This window comes from Pseudophryne corroboree, chromosome 10, assembly GCF_028390025.1.
Source record: "Pseudophryne corroboree isolate aPseCor3 chromosome 10, aPseCor3.hap2, whole genome shotgun sequence".
Classification (NCBI taxonomy): domain Eukaryota; kingdom Metazoa; phylum Chordata; class Amphibia; order Anura; family Myobatrachidae; genus Pseudophryne; species Pseudophryne corroboree.
This window is the reverse complement of record NC_086453.1, coordinates 225,241,577-225,261,360: the sequence shown is the minus strand read 5'-3', so window position 1 is coordinate 225,261,360 and position 19,784 is coordinate 225,241,577. Positions and strand designations below refer to the sequence as shown.

Here is a 19,784-nt window from a genome sequence, read left to right as displayed (position 1 = left end):
TTCTCGGCCGGGCACAAAAATCTAACAGAGGCTTGGAGGAGGGTCATAGGGGGAGGAGCCAGTGCACACCACCTGATCCTTAAGCTTTTATTTTGTGCCCTGTCTCCTGCGGAGCCGCTATTCCCCATGGTCCTTACGGAGTCCCAGCATCCACTAGGACGTCAGAGAAACATTTTTATATGCACATTAACTCATGTGCAAAGTAAACGATTGCCAGACGTGATGATGCGATGACACTTACTGTGTTAAGTGCATTGAGTGTAGTATCATCACGAGATGCAGCAACACAACCATCTTCTGTAGAGCCACCATCGCACATCCCTGCAAAGGCAGCCATGCTCCTGTCAAAAAGAGAACCACCGTGCACAATGAGATCAGACCCAGGGAAAGCACAACTTAACATGTTATTATACAGAAACACACATCCTGCTCACTTTACTGCACCAGGGTTTTTTTTATTGAGTTTATGTCAAGATGTGGGCCAGATGGGGTCCCGACAAGTTGTCTACATTCAAAACGGCAATAGAATGGTTCTGAATTTGGGAGTAGATAGCTGTGACTTGTGGCCACCAATTCCCATAAGTAGTAATTAGATTATTTCTTCTTTAGATTTGGTGTCGTCACATCAAGTAACACATTTAAAAAAAGAGCGTAGTATATTTTAACAAGCCTCTGAAGTGGATTGCAGTTATTGTGGCTTTTAACTCTGAAGTTGAACTGAAAAGTCATCAATCTGCTCAGAGCGGTGGAGGGGGGGGCTAATGCTTGTGCTCACCTGGCTGCCCTCAGGTACATAAGCAGGTCACAGTCATTAACACCAGGCATCCACACCAGCTCTTCATGCTGGGTAATGGAATCAAGGTCAGGGGAGGGGAAAGGCTGCAAATCAGGGAGCTTGGCCTGTGGAAAAAACATAATATTCAAGGACCACCATGAATAAACATATTACACACTCATGTTCCCCACCTAAGGGTCTAAACCACATTTTCAATATAAAAGACTGAATAAAATCCACAAATTAAGCAGTAGGTTGTGAATCTTCTTTTAAGACAAGGGCCCAAAGTATAAACAAGAACCAAATTCACCCAGGCAAGGCTTTAAGAACTGGCATTTCTTTATGTAAAAAGCACGTACAGAAAAGCAAGACAACTCGGGGAGGAAACGCTGTCATTACACAGATATTATTGTGTCGGGAGACCTAATTAGCAGCTCTAGTCATCTATAGCAATATTAGCAGTAAGGTTGGAGAGTACTTCACGGAGAACAGCTTCCAGCCTCTGTAATTACTTCTTACGGATGCAATACAAATCATACTTAAAGGCAATATTTATCGGGGACCTGCCAATTAGGAGTCAGAGGTTCAGCGCCTTATGCAATGTTTTAACGCCCACAATTAGCAGGACACATTCAGCAGCATAATAGGAACATCTATAAAATATTACTTGTGGCTGCATTGATATGATAGAGCTTTGGGAACATGGATTTTAAAAGTCTGCCTCTTATTGTCTCTTACAAATTAAAAAGCTTAGGACTGCAGTAAAAATAATGGTTGTCTGTGGTATTAGAACTATGAATAGTGCTGTAACCAACAACTCCTCCTCATTCTTCCTTGCATTTTAACATTACAAAAAAAATACATATGTTATGGTAAGAACTTACTGTTGATAACGATATTTCTCATAAGTCCACATTTTCCACAGGATAACACTGGGATATGATGGAGCGACAGCGGATTTGCACCAAAACTGTGAAACCTTTTCGGCCTCCCAGCATGCAACGGGCATGTCCATATATCCCCGCCTCTTGGCTTAGGCAAATCAGTTGTTTTTCCAAAGCTCAAGGCAGGAGCATCATAGAGAGCCCTAATCAGGCGAGAAGAATACACATTCACACCATTCCGTACAAGAAGGAAGAGGTTAGTGAGTAAAACGATCCTCAAATCAGGTGCGTCAGGGTGGGATCCCTGTGGACTTAGGAGAAATACAGTCATCAACGGTAAGTTCTTACCAAAACCTATATTTCTCCTGCAGGGTCCACAGGTTATCCACAGGATAACATTGAGATGTCCCAAAGCAATTTAGTGCTGGGGACGCTCCTGATTGGACAGGAAAATCCTTCGCCCAAATTCAGCGTCCTGAGAGGCAAAGGTATCAACGGCATAATGTCTAATGAATGTGTTAATGGAAGACCATGTGGCTGCCTTACATATCTGTTCTGCTGAAGCACCACGTTGTGCTGCGCATGATGGACCTACCTTACTAGTAGACTGAGCAAAGACATTATCCAGAACAGGGAGATCAGCTTGAGAATATGCTTCTTAAATAGTCATCCAAAGCCACCTCACCAGTGTCTGCTTGTCGGCAGGCCATCCTTTCTTGTGAAATCCGTAGGGAACAAAGAGAGAATCTGTTTTTCTGATAGCACTGGTACGATCATAAGGCACAGAAAACGTCCAACGATGCATCTCCCGCAGAAAGGCTCGGTACCTGGAAAGCCGGGACTACAATTTCTTCGTTAAGGTGGAATTTACACACCACCTTGGGAAGATACCCAGATCTAGTTTGGAGAACTGCTTTATCTGGATAAAAAAAAAAAAAAAAAAATCAGAAATGGGGAACGACATGACAATGCCCCTAAATCTGACACTCTTCTAGTTGACACCATGGCCAGTAGAAAGAGAACTTTAGCTGTAAACCATTTAAGATCCACTATATTAAGTGGTTCAAATGGGACAGGGCCTTTAGGACTGAATTAAGTCCCAAGGCACTGTAAGAGGAACAAAATGAGGTTGAATGTGCAGCATTCCCTGGAAAAAAAAATAAGATTTTACTTACCGATAAATCTATTTCTCGTAGTCCGTAGTGGATGCTGGGGACTCCGTCAGGACCATGGGGGAATAGCGGCTCCGCAGGAGACAGGGCACAAAAGCAAGCTTTTAGGATCACATGGTGTGCACTGGCTCCTCCGCCTATGACCCTCCTCCAAGCCTCAGTTAGGTACTGTGCCCGGACGAGCGTACACAATAAGGAAGGATCTTGAATCCCGGGTAAGACTCATACCAGCCACACCAATCACACCGTACAACTTGTGATCTGAACCCAGTTAACAGTATGATAACAATGAAGTAGCCTCTAAAAAAGATGGCTCACAACAATAATAACCCGATTTTTGTAACAATAACTATGTACAAGTAATGCAGACAATCCGCACTTGGGATGGGCGCCCAGCATCCACTACGGACTACGAGAAATAGATTTATCGGTAAGTAAAATCTTATTTTCTCTAACGTCCTAGTGGATGCTGGGGACTCCGTCAGGACCATGGGGATTATACCAAAGCTCCCAAACGGGCGGGAGAGTGCGGATGACTCTGCAGCACCGAATGAGAGAACTCCAGGTCCTCCTCAGCCAGGGTATCAAATTTGTAGAATTTTACAAACGTGTTCCCCCCTGACCACGTAACTGCTCGGCAAAATTTTAAAGCCGAGACCCCCTCGGGCATCTGCCCAAGATGAGCCCACCTTCCTTGTGGAATGGGCACTTACAGATTTTGGCTGTGGCAGGCCTGCCACAGAATGTGCAAGCTGAATTGTACTACAAATCCAACAAGCAATAGTCTGCTTAGAAGCAGGAGCACCCAGCTTTTTGGGTGCATACAATATAAACAGCAAGTCAGAATTTCTGACTCCAGCCGTCCTGGAAATATATATATATATATATATATATCTATATATTTTTAGGGCCCCGACAACGTCTAGCAACTTGGAGTCCTCCAAGTCCCTAGTAGCCGCAGGCACCACAATATGTTGTTTCAGGTGAAACGCTGACACCACCTTAGGAAGAAACTGGGGACGAGTCCGCAGTTCTGCCTTGTCCGACTGGAAAAACAAATATGGGCTTTTTTAAGACAAAGCCCCCAATTCTGACAATCGTCTGGCCGAGGCCAGGGCCACAACATGGTCACTTTCCATGTGAGATATTTCAAATCCACAGATTTGAGCGGTTCAAACCAATATGATTTTAGGAATCCCAACACTACGTTGAGATCCCACGGTGCCACTGGAGGCACACAAGGGGCTGTATATGCAATACTCCCTTGATAAACGTCTGGACTTCAGGAATTGAAGCCAATTTTTTCTGGAAGAAAATCTACAGGGCCGAAACTTGAACCTTAATGGACCCCAATTTGAGGCTCATAGACACTCCTGTTTTCAGGAAGTGCAGAAATCGACCTAGTCGAAATTTTTCCGTGGGGCCTTCCTGGCCTCACCCACGCAATATATTTTCACCACATGTGGTGATAACGTTGTACGGTCACCTCCTTCCTGGCTTTGACCAGGGTAGGTATGACTTCTTCCGGAATGCCTTTTCCCTTAGGATCCGGCGTTCAACCGCCATGCCGTCAAACGCAGTCGCGGTAAGTCTTGGAACAGACAAGGTCCCTGCTGGAGCAGGTCCTTTCTTAGAGGCAGATGCCACGGTTCCTCTTGGAACAGACATGGTTCTTGCTGAAAGCAAATCCCATCTTAGCTCCCGAGGCCATTAGTCCTCTGTGAGCATCTCTTGAAGTTCCGGGTACCAAGTCCCTCTTGGCCAGTCCGGAGCCACGAGTATAGTTCTTACTCCTCTACGTCTTATAATTCTCAATACCTTGGTTATGAGAAACAGAGGAGGGAACACATACACCGACTGTTACACCCACGGTGTTACCAGGACGTCCACAGCTATCGCCTGAAGGTCTCGTGACCTGGCGCAATACCTGTCACGTTTTTTGTTCGGGCGGGACGCCATCATGTCCACCTTTGGTCTTTCCCAACGGTTCACAATCATGCGGAAAACTTCCCGATGAAGTTCCCACTCTCCCGGGTGGAGGTCGTGCCTGCTGAGGAAGTCTGCTTCCCAGTCATCCACTCCCGGAATGAACACTGCTGACAGTGCTAACACATGATTTTCCGCCTAGCGAAAAATCCTTGCAGTTTTGACCACTGCCCTCCTGCTTCTTGTGCCGCCCTTTCTGTTTACGTGGGCGACTGCCGTGATGTTATCCCACTGGATCAATACCGGCTGACCTTGAAGCAGAGGCCTTGCTAAACTTAGAGCATTATAAATTTGCTCTTAGCTCCAGTATATTTATGTGGAGAGAATTCTCCAGACTTGATCACACTCCCTGGAAATTTTTTCCCTGTGTGACTGCTCCCCAGCCTCTCAGGCTGGCCTCCGTGGTTACCAGCATCCAATCCTGAATGCCGAATCTGCGGCCCTCTAGAAGATGAGCACTCTGTAATCACCACAGGAGAGACACCCTTGTCCTTGGATATAGGGTTATCCGCTGATGCATCTGAAGATGCGATCCGGACCATTTGTCCAGCAGATCCCACTGAAGAGTTCTTGTGTGAAATCTGCCGAATGGAAGCGCTTCGTAATAAGCCACCATTTTTACCAGGACTCTTGTGCAATGATGCACTGACACTTTTCCTGGTTTTAGGAGGATCCCGATTAGCTCGGATAACTCCCTGGCTTTCTCCTCTGGGAGAAACACCTTTTCCCGGACTGTGTCCAGAATCATCCCTAGGACCAGCAGACGTGTCGTCGGAACAACTGCGGTTATGGAATATTTAGAATCCACCCGTGCTGTCGTAGAACTACTTGAGATAGTGCTACTCCGACCTCCAACTGTTCTCTGGACCTTGTTCTTATCAGGAGGTCGTCCATTCTCTTTGACGACGAATCCTCATTTCGGTCATTACCTTGGTAAGGACCCGGGGTGCCTTGGACAATCCAACGGCATCGTCTGAAACTGATAGTGACAGTTCTGTACCACGAACCTGAGGTACCCTTGGTGAGAAAAGCAAATTTTTGGGACATGGAGGTAAGCATCCCTGATGTCCCGGGACACTATATAGTCCCCTTGTTTGCTATCACTGCTCTGAGTGACTCCATCTGAATTTGAACCTTTGTAAGTGTTCAAAAATTTTTTTTGATTTAGAATCGGTCTCACCTAGCCTTCTGGCTTCAGTACCACCATATAGTGTGGAACAATACCCCTTTCCTTGTTGTAGGAGGGGTATTTTTATTATCACCTGCTGGGAATACAGCTTGTGAATTATTTTCAATACTGCCTCCCTGTCGGAGGGAGACATTGGTACAGCAGACTACAGGAACCTGCGAGGGGGGAAACGCCTCGACATTCCAATCTGTACCCCTTGGATACTACTTGTAGGATCCAGGGGTCCTGTACGGTCCCAGCGTCATGCTGAGAACTTAGTAGAAGCGGCGAAGGGCTTCTATTCCTGGGAATGGGCTGCCTGCTGCAGTCTTCTTCCCTTTTCTCTATCCCTGGGCAGATATGACTCTTATAGGGACGAAAAGACTGAGGCTGAAAAGACGGTGTCTTTTTCTGCAGAGATGTGACTTAGGGTAAATAACGGTGGATTTTCCAGCAGTTGCCGTGGCCACCAGGTCCCATGGACCGACCCCAAATAACTCCTCCCCTTTATACGGCAATACATCTTTGTGCCGTTTGGAATCTGCATCACCTGACCACTGTCGTGTCCATAACATCTTCTTGCAGATATGGACATCGCATTTACTCTTGATGCCAGAGTGCAATATCCCTCTGCGCATCTCGCATATATAGAAATGCATCCTTTAAATGCTCTATAGTCAATAAAATACTGTCCCTGTCAAGGGTATCAATATTTTTAGTCAGGGAATCCGACCAAGCCACCTCAGGTCTGCACATCCAGGCTGAGGCGATCGCTGGTCACAGTATAACACCAGCATGTGTGTGTATACATTTTAGGATATTTTTCAGCCTCCTATTAGCTGGCTCCTTAAGTACGGTCCTATCTGTAGATGGTACCGCCACTTGTTCTGATAAGCGTTTGAGCGCCTTATCCACCCTGAGGGGTGTTTCCCAACGCGCCTTAACTTCTGGCGGGAAAAGGTATACCGCCAATAATTTTCTATCGGGGGAAACCCACGCATCCTCACACACTTCATATAATTTATCTGATTCAGGAAAAACTACAGGTAGTTTTTTCACCTCACACATAATACCCTTTTTTGTGGTACTTGGAGTATCAGAAATATGTAACACCTCCTTCATTGCCCTTAACGTGTGGCCCTAAAGGAAAATACGTTTGTTTCTTCACCGTCGACACTGAAATCAGTGTCCTTGTCTGGGTCTGTGTCGACCGACTGAGGTAAATGGGCATTTTACAGCCCCTGACGGTGTTTGAGACGCCTGGACAGATACTAATTTGTTCGCCGGCCCTCTCATGTCGTCAACCGGCTTACAGCGTGTTGACATTATCACGTAATTCCATAAATAAGCCATCCATTCCGGTGTCGACTCCCTAGAGAGTGACATCACCATTACAGGCAATTTGCTCCGCCTCCTCACCAACATTTACCTCATACATGTCGACACACACGTACCGACATACAGCACACACATAGGGAATGCTCTGATAGAGGACAGGACCCACTAGCCCTTTGGGGAGACAGAGGGAGAGTTTGCCAGCACACACCAAAACGCTATAATTATCCAGGGACAACCTTTATATAAGTGTTCCTCCCTTATAGCATTTTAATATATGTACATATCGCCAAATCAGTGCCCCCCCTCTCTGTTTTAACCCTGTTTCTGTAGTGCAGTGCAGGGGAGAGCCTGGGAGCCTTCCCACCAGCATTTCTGTGAGGGAAAATGGCGCTGTGTGCTGAGGAGAATAGGCCCCGCCCCCTTTTCGGCGGGCTTCTTCTCCGGAGTTTTTGATATCTGGCAGGGGTTAAATACATCCATATAGCCTCAAGGGCTATATGTGATGTATTTTTCGCCATACAGGTATTATACATTGCTGCCCAGGGCGCCCCCCCCCAGCGCCCTGCACCCTCCGTGACTGCTGTGAGAAGTGTGCTGACAACAATGGCGCACAGCTGCAGTGCTGTGCGCTACCTGATGAAGACTGAAAGTCTTCTGCCGCCTGGTTCCGGACCTCTTCATCTTCAGCATCTGCAAGGGGGGTCGGCGGCGCGGCTCCGGGACGAACCCCAGGGCGAGCCCTGTGTTCCGACTCCCTCTGGAGCTAATGGTGTCCAGTAGCCTAAGAATCCAATCCATCCTGCATGCAGGTGAGTTGAAAATCTCTCCCCTAAGTCCCTCGATGCAGTGAGCCTGTTGCCAGCAGGACTCACTGAAAATAAAGAACCTAAAAACTTTTTCTAAGTAACTCTTTAAGAGAGCCACCTAGATTGCACCCTACTCGGACGGGCACAAAAACCTAACTGAGGCTTGGAGGAGGGTCATAGGGGGAGGAGCCAGTGCACACCATGTGATCCTAAAAGCTTGCTTTTGTGCCCTGTCTCCTGCGGAGCCGCTATTCCCCCATGGTCCTGACGGAGTCCCCAGCATCCACTAGGACGTTAGAGAAAAAAAGTGTGCACATCCTGTAGGTTAGCAATTTTCTGCGAGTGGCTACTGCTGAGGCTGATGCCCGAGAGGCAATTGTACCCATATCCAAGGCTACTTCTTCTAAAAACATTGCAGCCTCTTTGATATGTGCAACATGGGTTTTTTGCTTTCTAGATTCAATTGAAAGATCCCCTTCCAATGTATTCGCCCAGGCAGCCACTGCTTTTGCCATCCAGCCTGACGCCATGGCTGGTCTTTTGATTGCCCCAGACAGAGAAAAAATTTTTTAGAAAACCATCAACTCTCCTATCTGTGACATAATTTAATGATGTTGACGGCAGAGGTAATGTAGATTTTCGCACTAATCGAACAACATGCGTTATCTACTTTGGGGGCCACCTCCCTCTTTAAACAGTGCCCAGCTGGAAGAGGATAATTGGAATTCCATTTTCTAGAAATTCTAAATTTCTTACTAGGTGTAGCCCAAGCATCTTCCATAATTTCCGTCAGCTGCTCTGATCCAGGAAACTCGTTTTGGGACGTTTAAAAACAGGTGCCTTGGATTTTAACACAGGCTCTGCTGATTCGTCTAAGGACAGAATGGCTTTCATTGCATTAATTAACTCAGGTATGTCCACTGAGCTGAGACCTTCTTCCTCATCCTCATATACAGAACCAGAGTGTAATGAGTCTTCATCCTTCATCCTCATCTGAAACATGTGCAGACTGTGAAGATGTTGTTTCATGTCTATGTGATTTACTTACCCCCGGCTTTTCAGCCTGTTTCTGCTGAGTGGCTGTTGCTTCCCCTGCTGAAAGTGATAAACCGCAGGTGCAATGCTGTATGTAAGGGTTAATAGCGTAACCTATCGTTTGTACAGAAGTTCGAATTATCTGCTCACCTATACTGGATGTCTATGCAAACATAGCCCATGGGGGATCAACTTGCACCCGTGTCTGCCTTGTATTTTTCAAGAGACTTTGGTGAAAGCTAAAACAATTTACACACAAACCATTGTGAACCAGATCCTGAGAGATTAACCCAGCTTTGCAAGACAAACATGATGTGAGTGTTGGTGATGCTGTGAGTGTATTTTCCTCACCCTTGCCGCTCTTAGGCATGATAAATAATCAGACACTTATACAGTGTACTACACAATTTGTGACTGTAATCATTTTAAGTTTTGTTAAAGTGACATACAATCGAACCCTACCCTGCTATGCACCGGCATTGAGGAACGGCATACACAGAAAAAACTGACAGAATTATAGTAAAGTCAGCAATCACACTAGCAATCAGTCACAGGTTATACATTAGTATGATAAGCAATATGAGCACATAATCAACTACCAATACATTTCAAGTATGTAGGAGAAACATATTACTGCATCACCTCATAAAATGTAACCGTATTCAGACGCATCGCTAAAAAAATAATAATAATTATCAGACTCATATGCATTAAGCACTTATCCAACTATTCGTACTCAAAAAGCAGATAGAGACTTAGTGCTGTATTACCCAGACTCAGTAGAGTGGCTACAGGGAGACTCACTCCGCTTCCAGGACTGATCAATGTGTTTGCGAACGCCGAGTGGATCCAGACGCCAATAGTGTACACAACCACTCCGTGAACCTATAGTGAACTCTGACGCACCAGTCACACAGCCACCTATGCTACGACTGGGTCCCCTTAGTACACAGCGTCTCAGACGGAAGTGGGGAAACAGTTCATGGCAGGAGACTGAGGAAACTGGTCATGAACCAGGGGGGAGGGGCGACCAGGGGAGCATCTGACTCCCCACTGCTGACATCAACCCTAGGGTTCGCAACCTCATTCTACCCCCCTGGAGCCTATGATCCCTGAGGCCTAGCGCTGGAGCACTCTAGGTGGCAGCCTCGTCAGCGACTGTTTGAAAGTCTCCTCCCTAAACAGTGTGGCTGTGTCAGTGTCTCCCCTCTAAGCAGAACAGATACCTTACCTCCTCCTCGTGCTCCGGCCTGGACTTGCTAGTACATCCGACACAGACGCCCACCGAAACAGCATTGTACTCGTGGGTAAGCGTTGTCGCAACCCGGCGGGGAGTTGTTGGAGCGACTCTTTCCAAGGTACGTATAAGACGTTTTTTAGAAAGATCACTCAGCAAAAAAAAAAAAAAAAAAGGAAGACTATAGAATAAAAAGCTTATGGCTGCTAAAAACAGCAGCCCTTTTGACCATGGTCCGGCTCCTGCCGCACCAAACAAAAAACTGATTTGCCTGAGGAAGGAGGCGGGGATATACAGACGGACCCGTTGCATGCTGGGAGGCCAAAAAGCTTTGACCGTTTGGTGCAAATCCCCTGTCGCTCTATCATATCCCAATGTTATCCTGTGGATAACCTGTGGACCCTGCAGGAGAAATATCGGATTGGTTATTGTTGCAAGTCACTACTGCACCCACCATTATATTTTCACATAAGCTCCACAGACTACTGCCTCCATCTCCTTCTGTTGCAAGTCACGCATAGGGCTATATTTAGGAAGCAATGGCTAACACCTTGGAGGGTTGGAGCTGAAAATTAAAATGACTAACATTAAGTTTCAAGAATGCCAGGCTTTACATTGAATGGCAGTGACACTTTAAATTGTCAGCTCCAACCCACCGCTTTGGAAATATAGGCCATAGTCCTTTAGTGCACTACTTGCATAAAATTCCATTTGAAAAGCACTATTATACCACTACACCGCTGTCAAATATATAAAAACACCTGTAAGTTGAAGGAACAGTTTTACTTTGTTTAATCTACATCTAGGACACAGAGACGAAATTCAGATATTACAACAGAAAGTAGCCAGTGTCTAAAGCACAGTGCCCATGACATGCTTTGTATATGGTGTGTGTGTTTTACCTTTAGGGCCTGCTTTGCATTTGTAAGCGAGACCAATAGTTTATGTAAAAATCCGATGTTTGTGGGTCTAGGCATGTGTAAGACCCGTTCCTGTGCATGTGTAGAAGGGGTCATATGGTAATGCTTGCAGTTCCCCCTTAGCCACAGCATGACTGACATGCTGCAGCATTTAGGGGCGGTGACCGGGTCGCTTTTATACACATTGCCCCTGTTTTGTAGGCGTGCCGGGCCCAGTGTCTGCGACGTACACTTCCTGTACCTGGCTGACCGAATCCAACACTCAGTCTGAGTAAGCTTTTGCTTATGCAGACTGACCAAGGTCTGCTACCATCACGATTGTTGATCCGATGCCACATCTTCAGACACAGCACTCAGATCTCTCTGATGCATGCAGGCGACGTCTCTCATATACATAGATCTCTCAGATGCATGCAGGGGACGTCTCTCTCGTACATAGATCTCTCAGATGCATGCAGGGGACGTCTCTCTCACACATAGATCTCTCAGATGCATGCAGGGGACGTCTCTCTCAAACATTGATCTCTCAGATGCATGCAGTGAGCGTCTCTCATACATACTGTAGATCTCTCAGATGCATGCAGGGGACGTCTCTCTCATACATAGCTCTCTCAGAAGCATGCAGGGGACGTCTCTCAAACATAGATCTCTCAGATGCATGCAGGGAGCGTCTCTCATACATACTGTAGATCTCTCAGATGCATGCAGGGAGCGTCTCTCATACATACTGTAGATCTCTCAGATGCATGCAGGGGACGTCTCTCTCATACATAGCTCTCTCAGAAGCATGCAGGGGACGTCTCTCAAACATAGATCTCTCAGATGCATGCAGGGAGCGTCTCTCATACATACTGTAGATCTCTCAGATGCATGCAGGGAGCGTCTCTCATACATACTGTAGATCTCTCAGATGCATGCAGGGAGCGTCTCTCATACATACTGTAGATCTCTCAGATGCATGCAGGGAGCGTCTCTCATACATACTGTAGATCTCTCAGATGCATGCAGGGGACGTCTCTCTCATACATAGATCTCTCAGATGCATGCAGGGGACGTCTCTGTCATACATAGGTCTCTCAGACGCATGCAGGGGGCGTCTCTCTCATACATACTGTAGATCTCTCAGATGCATGCAGGGGACGTCTCTGTCATACATAGGTCTCTCAGACGCATGCAGGGGGCGTCTCTCTCATACATACTGTAGATCTCTCAGATGCATACAGGGGGCGTCTCTCATACAAACTGTAGATCTCTCAGATGCATGCAGGAGGCGACTCTCCAACACAGATCTCGCAGATGCATAAAGACGCCTCCCGCTGCATTTGCATTTTATTGGTACCATACTGCACAGCCACTTCCCTGTGGCTGTGCAATACCTTAAAAATCGGATTAGGGCCCTTCACACACAATAAAGTCAGAGGTATAAGGGTTCGTCGTTCGTGCCAGTTACTTACTTTGTATATGGTGTAGGTGTGTATTACACATTCACTGTACAATGTAGTCAGTGATATAATGGACAGTAATAAGTGCCAATTGTGTAATGGACAGTCATTGCTGTCTGTGACATGTTTTGTTGATGGTGTATGTGTGCAAGTGTTGCACATTTGCCACACAATGCAGTTAGTTGTGTAAGGGTCAGTCATTGCTGAGCTGCACAGCATGTCACACCACAATCCACCATTTACCATGAAAGATTCTAAGCATTTTGAGGTTCACAAATAAACGTACCTGGTGACTTGGTCCCACACGTATTTCCCCTTGGGTGCTATTCAGCCTCCTGTAAATGACATAATAGAGTCATTAAGGCATGGAAATATATGCATCAAACAAAATTATCTATCGAACTAGCATTATGCAGGACTTGGTAACAGCATATATTTATGTAACCTGAAAACAATTTAACCAGATACTTGTCATGAACAGATTGCTTAATTAGTAATACCATAAGGCCCATTGTATAAATCAATCTGCAATGTATGGGGTTTACAGATCGCAGACTCAGACCAAAAAATGATTGAGATTGTTAAATCAGGTTGTCACAGATCATTGTGTAGATTGCTAATGTATGGTAACAATCAGCAGATTTGCAGATAGTTTCTACAAAATTGATGAGCCTTTAAAGATTGGCAGATCTGTATTTGCTGAAGATCTATAAAACACTGAAAAATATCTATAATGTGTGGGTGCAGATTGGTGTATTGGGGAATCTTTAAACCTAGGAAAAAAAAAAAAAAAAACTATTGTGATTGCTGATGTATGGGGACCTATAGTCTAGTCTCACCTGGACAATTCAAGAAAATATAAAAAAGAAAATCGCCAATTTGCCCAGGAACATTACTAACTGGTTGCGTACTGCCAAATCATGCCCAGATTGGCTATGCAAGATCCAATTAGACACACAAAGCCTGTAGCTTCTATATCCACTGTATACAGTATATTGCCAAGCTAGAAGCCTGGCGGTGGCTGGTGGGGAGGGCGATAAGCTACTCGCCAGCTGCTGAACTCCACATCACCGCATGGCCTGATAGTAAAAGTGAGGCATGCATGCTGGGATGTGTAGTCCCACAGCAGCTGGAGGGCCGCTTATTGCCCACTCCTGCTTTAGGTGTATACAGTATTATGCTGCGTACAAAATCTGCAAATGGGGGGTGAGATCAGGTCGCAAGTTGTTGTGCTGGTAGCGGCGTTTCTCAGTCATTGCAACAGCAACTCGACCATTTCGCAGCAAACTGGATTGACCACTATGAGTTTCTACTTTTCAGTGTTTTGGTTTAAAAAGAGTAATGGAAAAGGGAAATCACAATTTTTACAATTTTAATTTTTAGAAATAAGAAAGAACACACCTAACATTGACAAATCACACTAATATCTGCTTGTGCCATCAGGTTGTGAGTACAACAGTATATAAATAAGATTTTACTTACCGGTAAATCTATTTCTCGTAGTCCGTAGAGGATGCTGGGACTCCGTAAGGACCATGGGGAATAGACGGGCTCCGCAGGAGATAGGGCACTTTAAGAAAGCTTTGGACTCTGGGTGTGCACTGGCTCCTCCCTCTATGCCCCTCCTCCAGACCTCAGTTAGGGAAACAGTGCTTAGAGGAGATGGACAGTACGAGGAAGGATTTTTGTAAATCTAAGGGCGAGATTCATACCAGCCACACCAATCACACCGTATAACTTGTGATAAACTTACCCAGTTAACAGTATGAACAACAACATAGCCACGGTACCACCGAAAACTATAACATAACCCTTATGTAAGTAATAACTATATACAAGTCTTGCAGAAGAAGTCCGCACTTGGGACGGGCGCCCAGCATCCTCTACGGACTACGAGAAATAGATTTACCGGTAAGTAAAATCTTATTTTCTCTAACGTCCTTGAGGATGCTGGGACTCCGTAAGGACCATGGGGATTATACCAAAGCTCCCAAACGGGTGGGAGAGTGTGGATGACTCTGCAGCACCGATTAAGCAAACAGGAGGTCCTCCACAGCCAGGGTATCAAACTTATAGAACTTTGCAAAGGTGTTTGTCCCTGACCAAGTAGCTGCTCGACACAACTGTAATGCCGAGACCCCTCGGGCAGCCACCCAAGAAGAGCCCACTTTCCTAGTGGAGTGGGCCTTAACCGATTTCGGTAACGGCAATCCTGCCGTAGAATGCGCCTGCTGAATCGTGTTACAGATCCAGCGAGCAATAGTCTGCTTTGAAGCAGGAGTACCAACCTTGTTGGCCGCATACAGAACGAACAAAGCTTCAGTCTTCCCGATTCTAGCCGTTCTGGTCACATAAATCTTCAAAGCCCTGACTACATCTAGGGACTCGGAATCCTCCAAGTCCCGTGTAGCCACAGGCACGACAATAGGTTGGTTCACATGAAAAGATGAGACCACTTTTGGCAGAAAGTGAGGGCGAGTCCTCAACTCTGCCCTATCCACGTGAAAAACCAAGTATGTGCTTTTATGTGATAAAGCTGCCAATTCGGAAACACGTCTTGCCGAAGCTAACGCCAACAACATGACCACTTTCCACGTGAGGTATTTCAACTCCACAGTTGAGTGGTTCAAACCAAGGTGACTTGAGGAACCGTAACACCACGTTAAGATCCCAAGGCGCCACCGGAGGCACAAAAGGAGGCTGAATATGCAGCACTCCCTTCACAAAGGTCTGTACTTCAGGAATAGAGGCCAATTCTCTTTGAAAGAAAATGGATAAGGCCGAAATCTGGACCTTTATGGACCCTAATTTTAGGCCCAAAGTCACTCCTGTTTGAAGGAAGTGGAGTAGACGGCCCAAATGGAACTCATTCGTAGGAGTGGCTCTGGCCTCACACCAAGAAACATATTTCCGCCATATACGGTGATAATGTTTTAACGTCACGTCTTTCCTAGCCTTGATCAGGGTAGGAATGACCTTCTCCAGAATCCCTTTTTCCGCTAGGAACCGGCGTTCAACCGCCATGCCGTCAAACGTAGCCGCGGTAAGTCTTGGAACAGACAGGGCCCCTGCCGCAGCAGGTCCTGCCTTAGAGTTAGAGGCCACGGATCCCCTGCGAGCAACTCTTGCAGCTCCGGATACCAAGTCCTCCGTGGCCAATCTGGAACAATGAGTATTGTTCTGACCCTGCTTCTTCATATTATTCTCAACACCTTGGGTATGAGAGGAAGAGGAGGAAACAGACCGATCTGAACACCCAAGGTGTCACCAGAGCGTCTACCACTACCGCCTGAGGGTCCCTTGACCTGGCGCAATACCGCTTTAGCTTTTTGTTGAGACGGGATGCCATCATGTCGATTTGAGGCAGTCCCCAGCGATCCGTGATCTGTGCGAAGAATTCCCGGACGCAGGTCGTGCCTGCTGAGGAAGTCCGCCTCCCAGTTGTCCACCCCCGGGATGAACACCGCTGACAGCGCGTTTACATGGCCTTCCGCCCAGCGTAGAATCCTGGTCGCTTCTGCCATGGCCATTCTGCTCCTTGTTCCGCCTTGGCGGTTTATATGAGCCACTGCCGTGACATTGTCTGACTGAATCAAAACCGTTTTTCTCTGAAGCAATTCCTCCGCTTGACGCAGGGCGTTGTATATGGCCCTCAGCTCCAGGACGTTGATGTGGAGACAAGACTCTAGGCTTGACCAGAGACCTTGGAAATTTCTTCCCAGTGTCACTGCTCCCCAGCCTTGGAGGCTTGCGTCCGTGGCCACGAGGACCCAGTCCTGAATGCCGAACCTGCGACCTTCTAGTAGGTGAGCACTGTTCAGCCACCACAGGAGAGATACCCTGGTCGTCCTGGGAGACAGTGTGATCCTTTGATGCATTTGTAAATGGGACCCGGACCACTTATCCAAAAGGTCCCATTGAAAGGTCCTCGCATGGAACCTGCCGAAACGGATGGCCTCGTAGGAAGCCACCATCTTCCCCAGGACCCGAGTGCAATGATGCACTGAAACCTTTTTTGGTTTTAATAGGTTCCTGACCATGGCTAGGAGTTCCTGAACCTTTTCTATCGGAAGAAAAACCTTTTTCTGGTCTGTGTCTAGAATCAGCCCCAAAAAGGTCAGACGCGTTGTAGGGACTAGCTGGGACTTCGGTATATTGAGAATCCAGCCGTGTAACTGCAACGTCTTCATGGACAGAGACACCCTGTCCAGCAACCTCTCCCGAGATCTCGCCTTTATGAGGAGATCGTCCAAGTATGGGATAATTGTGTCCCCCTGCCTGCGCAGGAGCACCATCATTTCCGCCATTACCTTGGTGAAAATTCTCGGGGCCGTGGAAAGCCCAAACGGCAACGTCTGAAATTGGTAGTGACAGTCCTGCACTGCAAATCTCAGGAACGCCTGATGCGGGGGGAATATCGGAACATGAAGGTAAGCATCCTTTATGTCCAGGGACACCATCCAATCCCCACCCCTCCAGGCTGGCGATGACCGCCCTGAGTGATTCCATTTTGAACTTGAACCTCTTCAAGTACAGGTTCAGAGATTTCAGGTTTAAAATGGGTCTGAACGAACCGTCCGGTTCCGGGACCACAAACAGGGTTGAGTAATATCCCTCTCCTTGCTGGAGATGAGGAACTGTGACAATCACCTGTTGAATATACAATTTTTGGATTGCTGTCAACACTAGCTCCCTCTCTGACGGGGAAGCCGGCAGAGCCGATTTGAAAAATCGTCGAGGAGGCAAGCCTTCGAATTCCAGCCTGTATCCCTGGGAAACAATCTCTAATGCCCAGGGATCCACCTGCGAGTGAACCCAGACGTGGCTGAAAAATCGAAGACGAGCCCCCACCAGATCTGCCTCCCAGCATCATGCGGTGGACTTTGCAGACGCGGGGGAGGACTTCTGCTCTTGGGAACTAGCTGTGTGCAGCTTTTTCCCCCTGCCTTTCCCCTGGCAACAAAGGATAATCCACGTACCTTCTTGTTTTTATTGGAACGAAAGGACTGCATTTGATAATGAGGTGCCTTTTTTGTATGTTGCGGGGGGACATAAGGTAAGAAATTTGACTTACCAGCCATAGCCGTAGAGACAAGATCCAAGAGGCCGTCTCCAAACAACTCCACCCCCTTGTAAGGCAAGGACTCCATATGCCGCTTTGAATCGGCATCTCCCGTCCACTGTCGGGTCCACAAGAGCCGCCTAGCAGAAATAGACATAGCATTTATTCTGGAGCTTAATAAACAAATGTCTCTCTGAGCATCCCTCATATACAAGGCAACATCTCGGATATGCTCTTTGGTCATTTGAATGGCGTCCCTATCTAAGGTGTCATTTTCCGTAGATAAGGAATCTGCCCATGCTACAACCGCACTACACACCCAGGCCGAAGCCATAGCCGGTCGAGCAATAGTACCGGAATGATTGTAAATGTGCTTTTTGGTAATTTCCTGCCTGCGATCAGCAGGTTCCTTGAGGGAAGCCGTATCCTGAGAAGGCAGTGCCACCTTTTTGGACAAACGTGTCAGCGCCTTGTCAACTTTTGGCGAAGATTCCCAGCGTATCCTATCAGTTTGTGGAAAAGGATACGCCATGAGAATCCTTTTGGGAACTTGTGGTCTCCTATCCGGAGATGCCCAAGCCTTTTCGCACAAGTCACTTAATTCAAATGAGGACGGAAAAGTGACTTCAGGCTTTTTCCCTTTATACATGTGTACCCTCGTGTCAGGGACAGGGGGTTCCTCAGTAATATGCAAAACCTCTTTAATGGCCATAATCATGTACCATATACCCTTAGCCACCTTTGGCTGTAATTTTGCATCTTCATAGTCGACACTAGAGTCAGTATCTGTGCCGGTATCTGTGTCATCGATCTGGGATATGGTGCGCTTCTGAGACCCCGAAGGACCTGGCGCCCCAGGGACAGGCATGGACTGGATACCTGACTGATCCCTAGCTTCTGCTTTGTCTAATCTTTTATGCAATAGATTGACATTTGCATTCAAGACATTCAGCATATCAACCCATTCTGGTGTCGGCGTTGCCGACGGCGACCTGACATTCAAGCACTCCCCCTCCACATTAAGCGAGCCTTCATCGTCAAACATGTCGACACACGCGTACCGACACACTTCACACACACACACACACACACACAGGGAACCCCTTTCCTGAAGACAGTATCCCTGTCAAGGCCCTTTGGAGAGAGAGAGAGAGAGAGAGTATGCCAGCACACACCCCAGCGCAATAACCCTGGAAACCAACACAAATTGTTTTTCCCCAGCAGCGCTGTATAATATGTAAACCGCCAATTATGTGCCCCTCCCCTCTCTTTTAAGCACCCTTTCACAGTGTGTAAGCAGGGGAGAGTCCGGGGAGCTTCCTCTCAGCAGTGTTGGGGAGAGAAAATGGCGCTGGTGAGTGCTGAGGGAGAAGCCCCGCCCCCTCGGCGGCGGGCTTCTGTCCCACTCAAACTTAGTGAAATATGGCAGGGGCTCTTTTATATACATGTACAGAGCCCACCTGTACATGTATATATTCTTTATGCCATGCAGAGGTTTATATTGCCGCCCAGGGCGCCCCCCCCTGCGCCCTTACAGTGACCGGAGTATGTGAGGTGTATGGGAGCAATGACGCACAGCTGCAGTGCTGTGCGTTACCTCAGTGAAGCTGAAGGCTTCTGCCGCCTGACGACATCTGTACTTCTAGCTCTGTGAGGAAAACGGCGGCGCGGCTCCGGACGCCCAGTAAGAACCTGCGTTCAACCCCTCTGGAGCTAATGGTGTCCAGTAGCCGAGGAAGCAGAGCCTATCTTTGACAAGAAGGTCTGCTCCCCTCTCCTCAGTCCCACGATGCAGGGAGCCTGTTGCCAGCAGTGCTCCTTGTGAAAAAGTAGTAAAATGTAGAAAGAAAAAAATCCAAACAAAAATGCTTCTAGGCAGAGAACTCTGGAGAGCTCTCTGCAGTGCACCCATCTTGCTCTGGGCACAGTGTAAAACTGAGGTCTGGAGGAGGGGCATAG

At 47.1% G+C, this 19,784-nt stretch overlaps 1 protein-coding gene across 12 annotated transcripts in view; it reads right to left on the bottom strand.

Annotated features, from left to right (window-relative positions):
• Positions 1-19,784, bottom strand: part of RERE (arginine-glutamic acid dipeptide repeats) — a 719,262-nt gene that overhangs the window by 123,190 nt on the left and 576,288 nt on the right. For all 12 annotated transcript variants that reach the window (XM_063943111.1, XM_063943110.1, XM_063943109.1 and 9 more), the window contains 3 exons: positions 13,050-13,098; positions 776-900; positions 242-341 (listed from right to left, as the gene is read on the bottom strand). In XM_063943111.1, the coding sequence (XP_063799181.1) occupies positions 242-341; positions 776-900; positions 13,050-13,098 (274 nt within the window). The remainder of the gene's footprint in view (positions 1-241; positions 342-775; positions 901-13,049; positions 13,099-19,784) is intronic.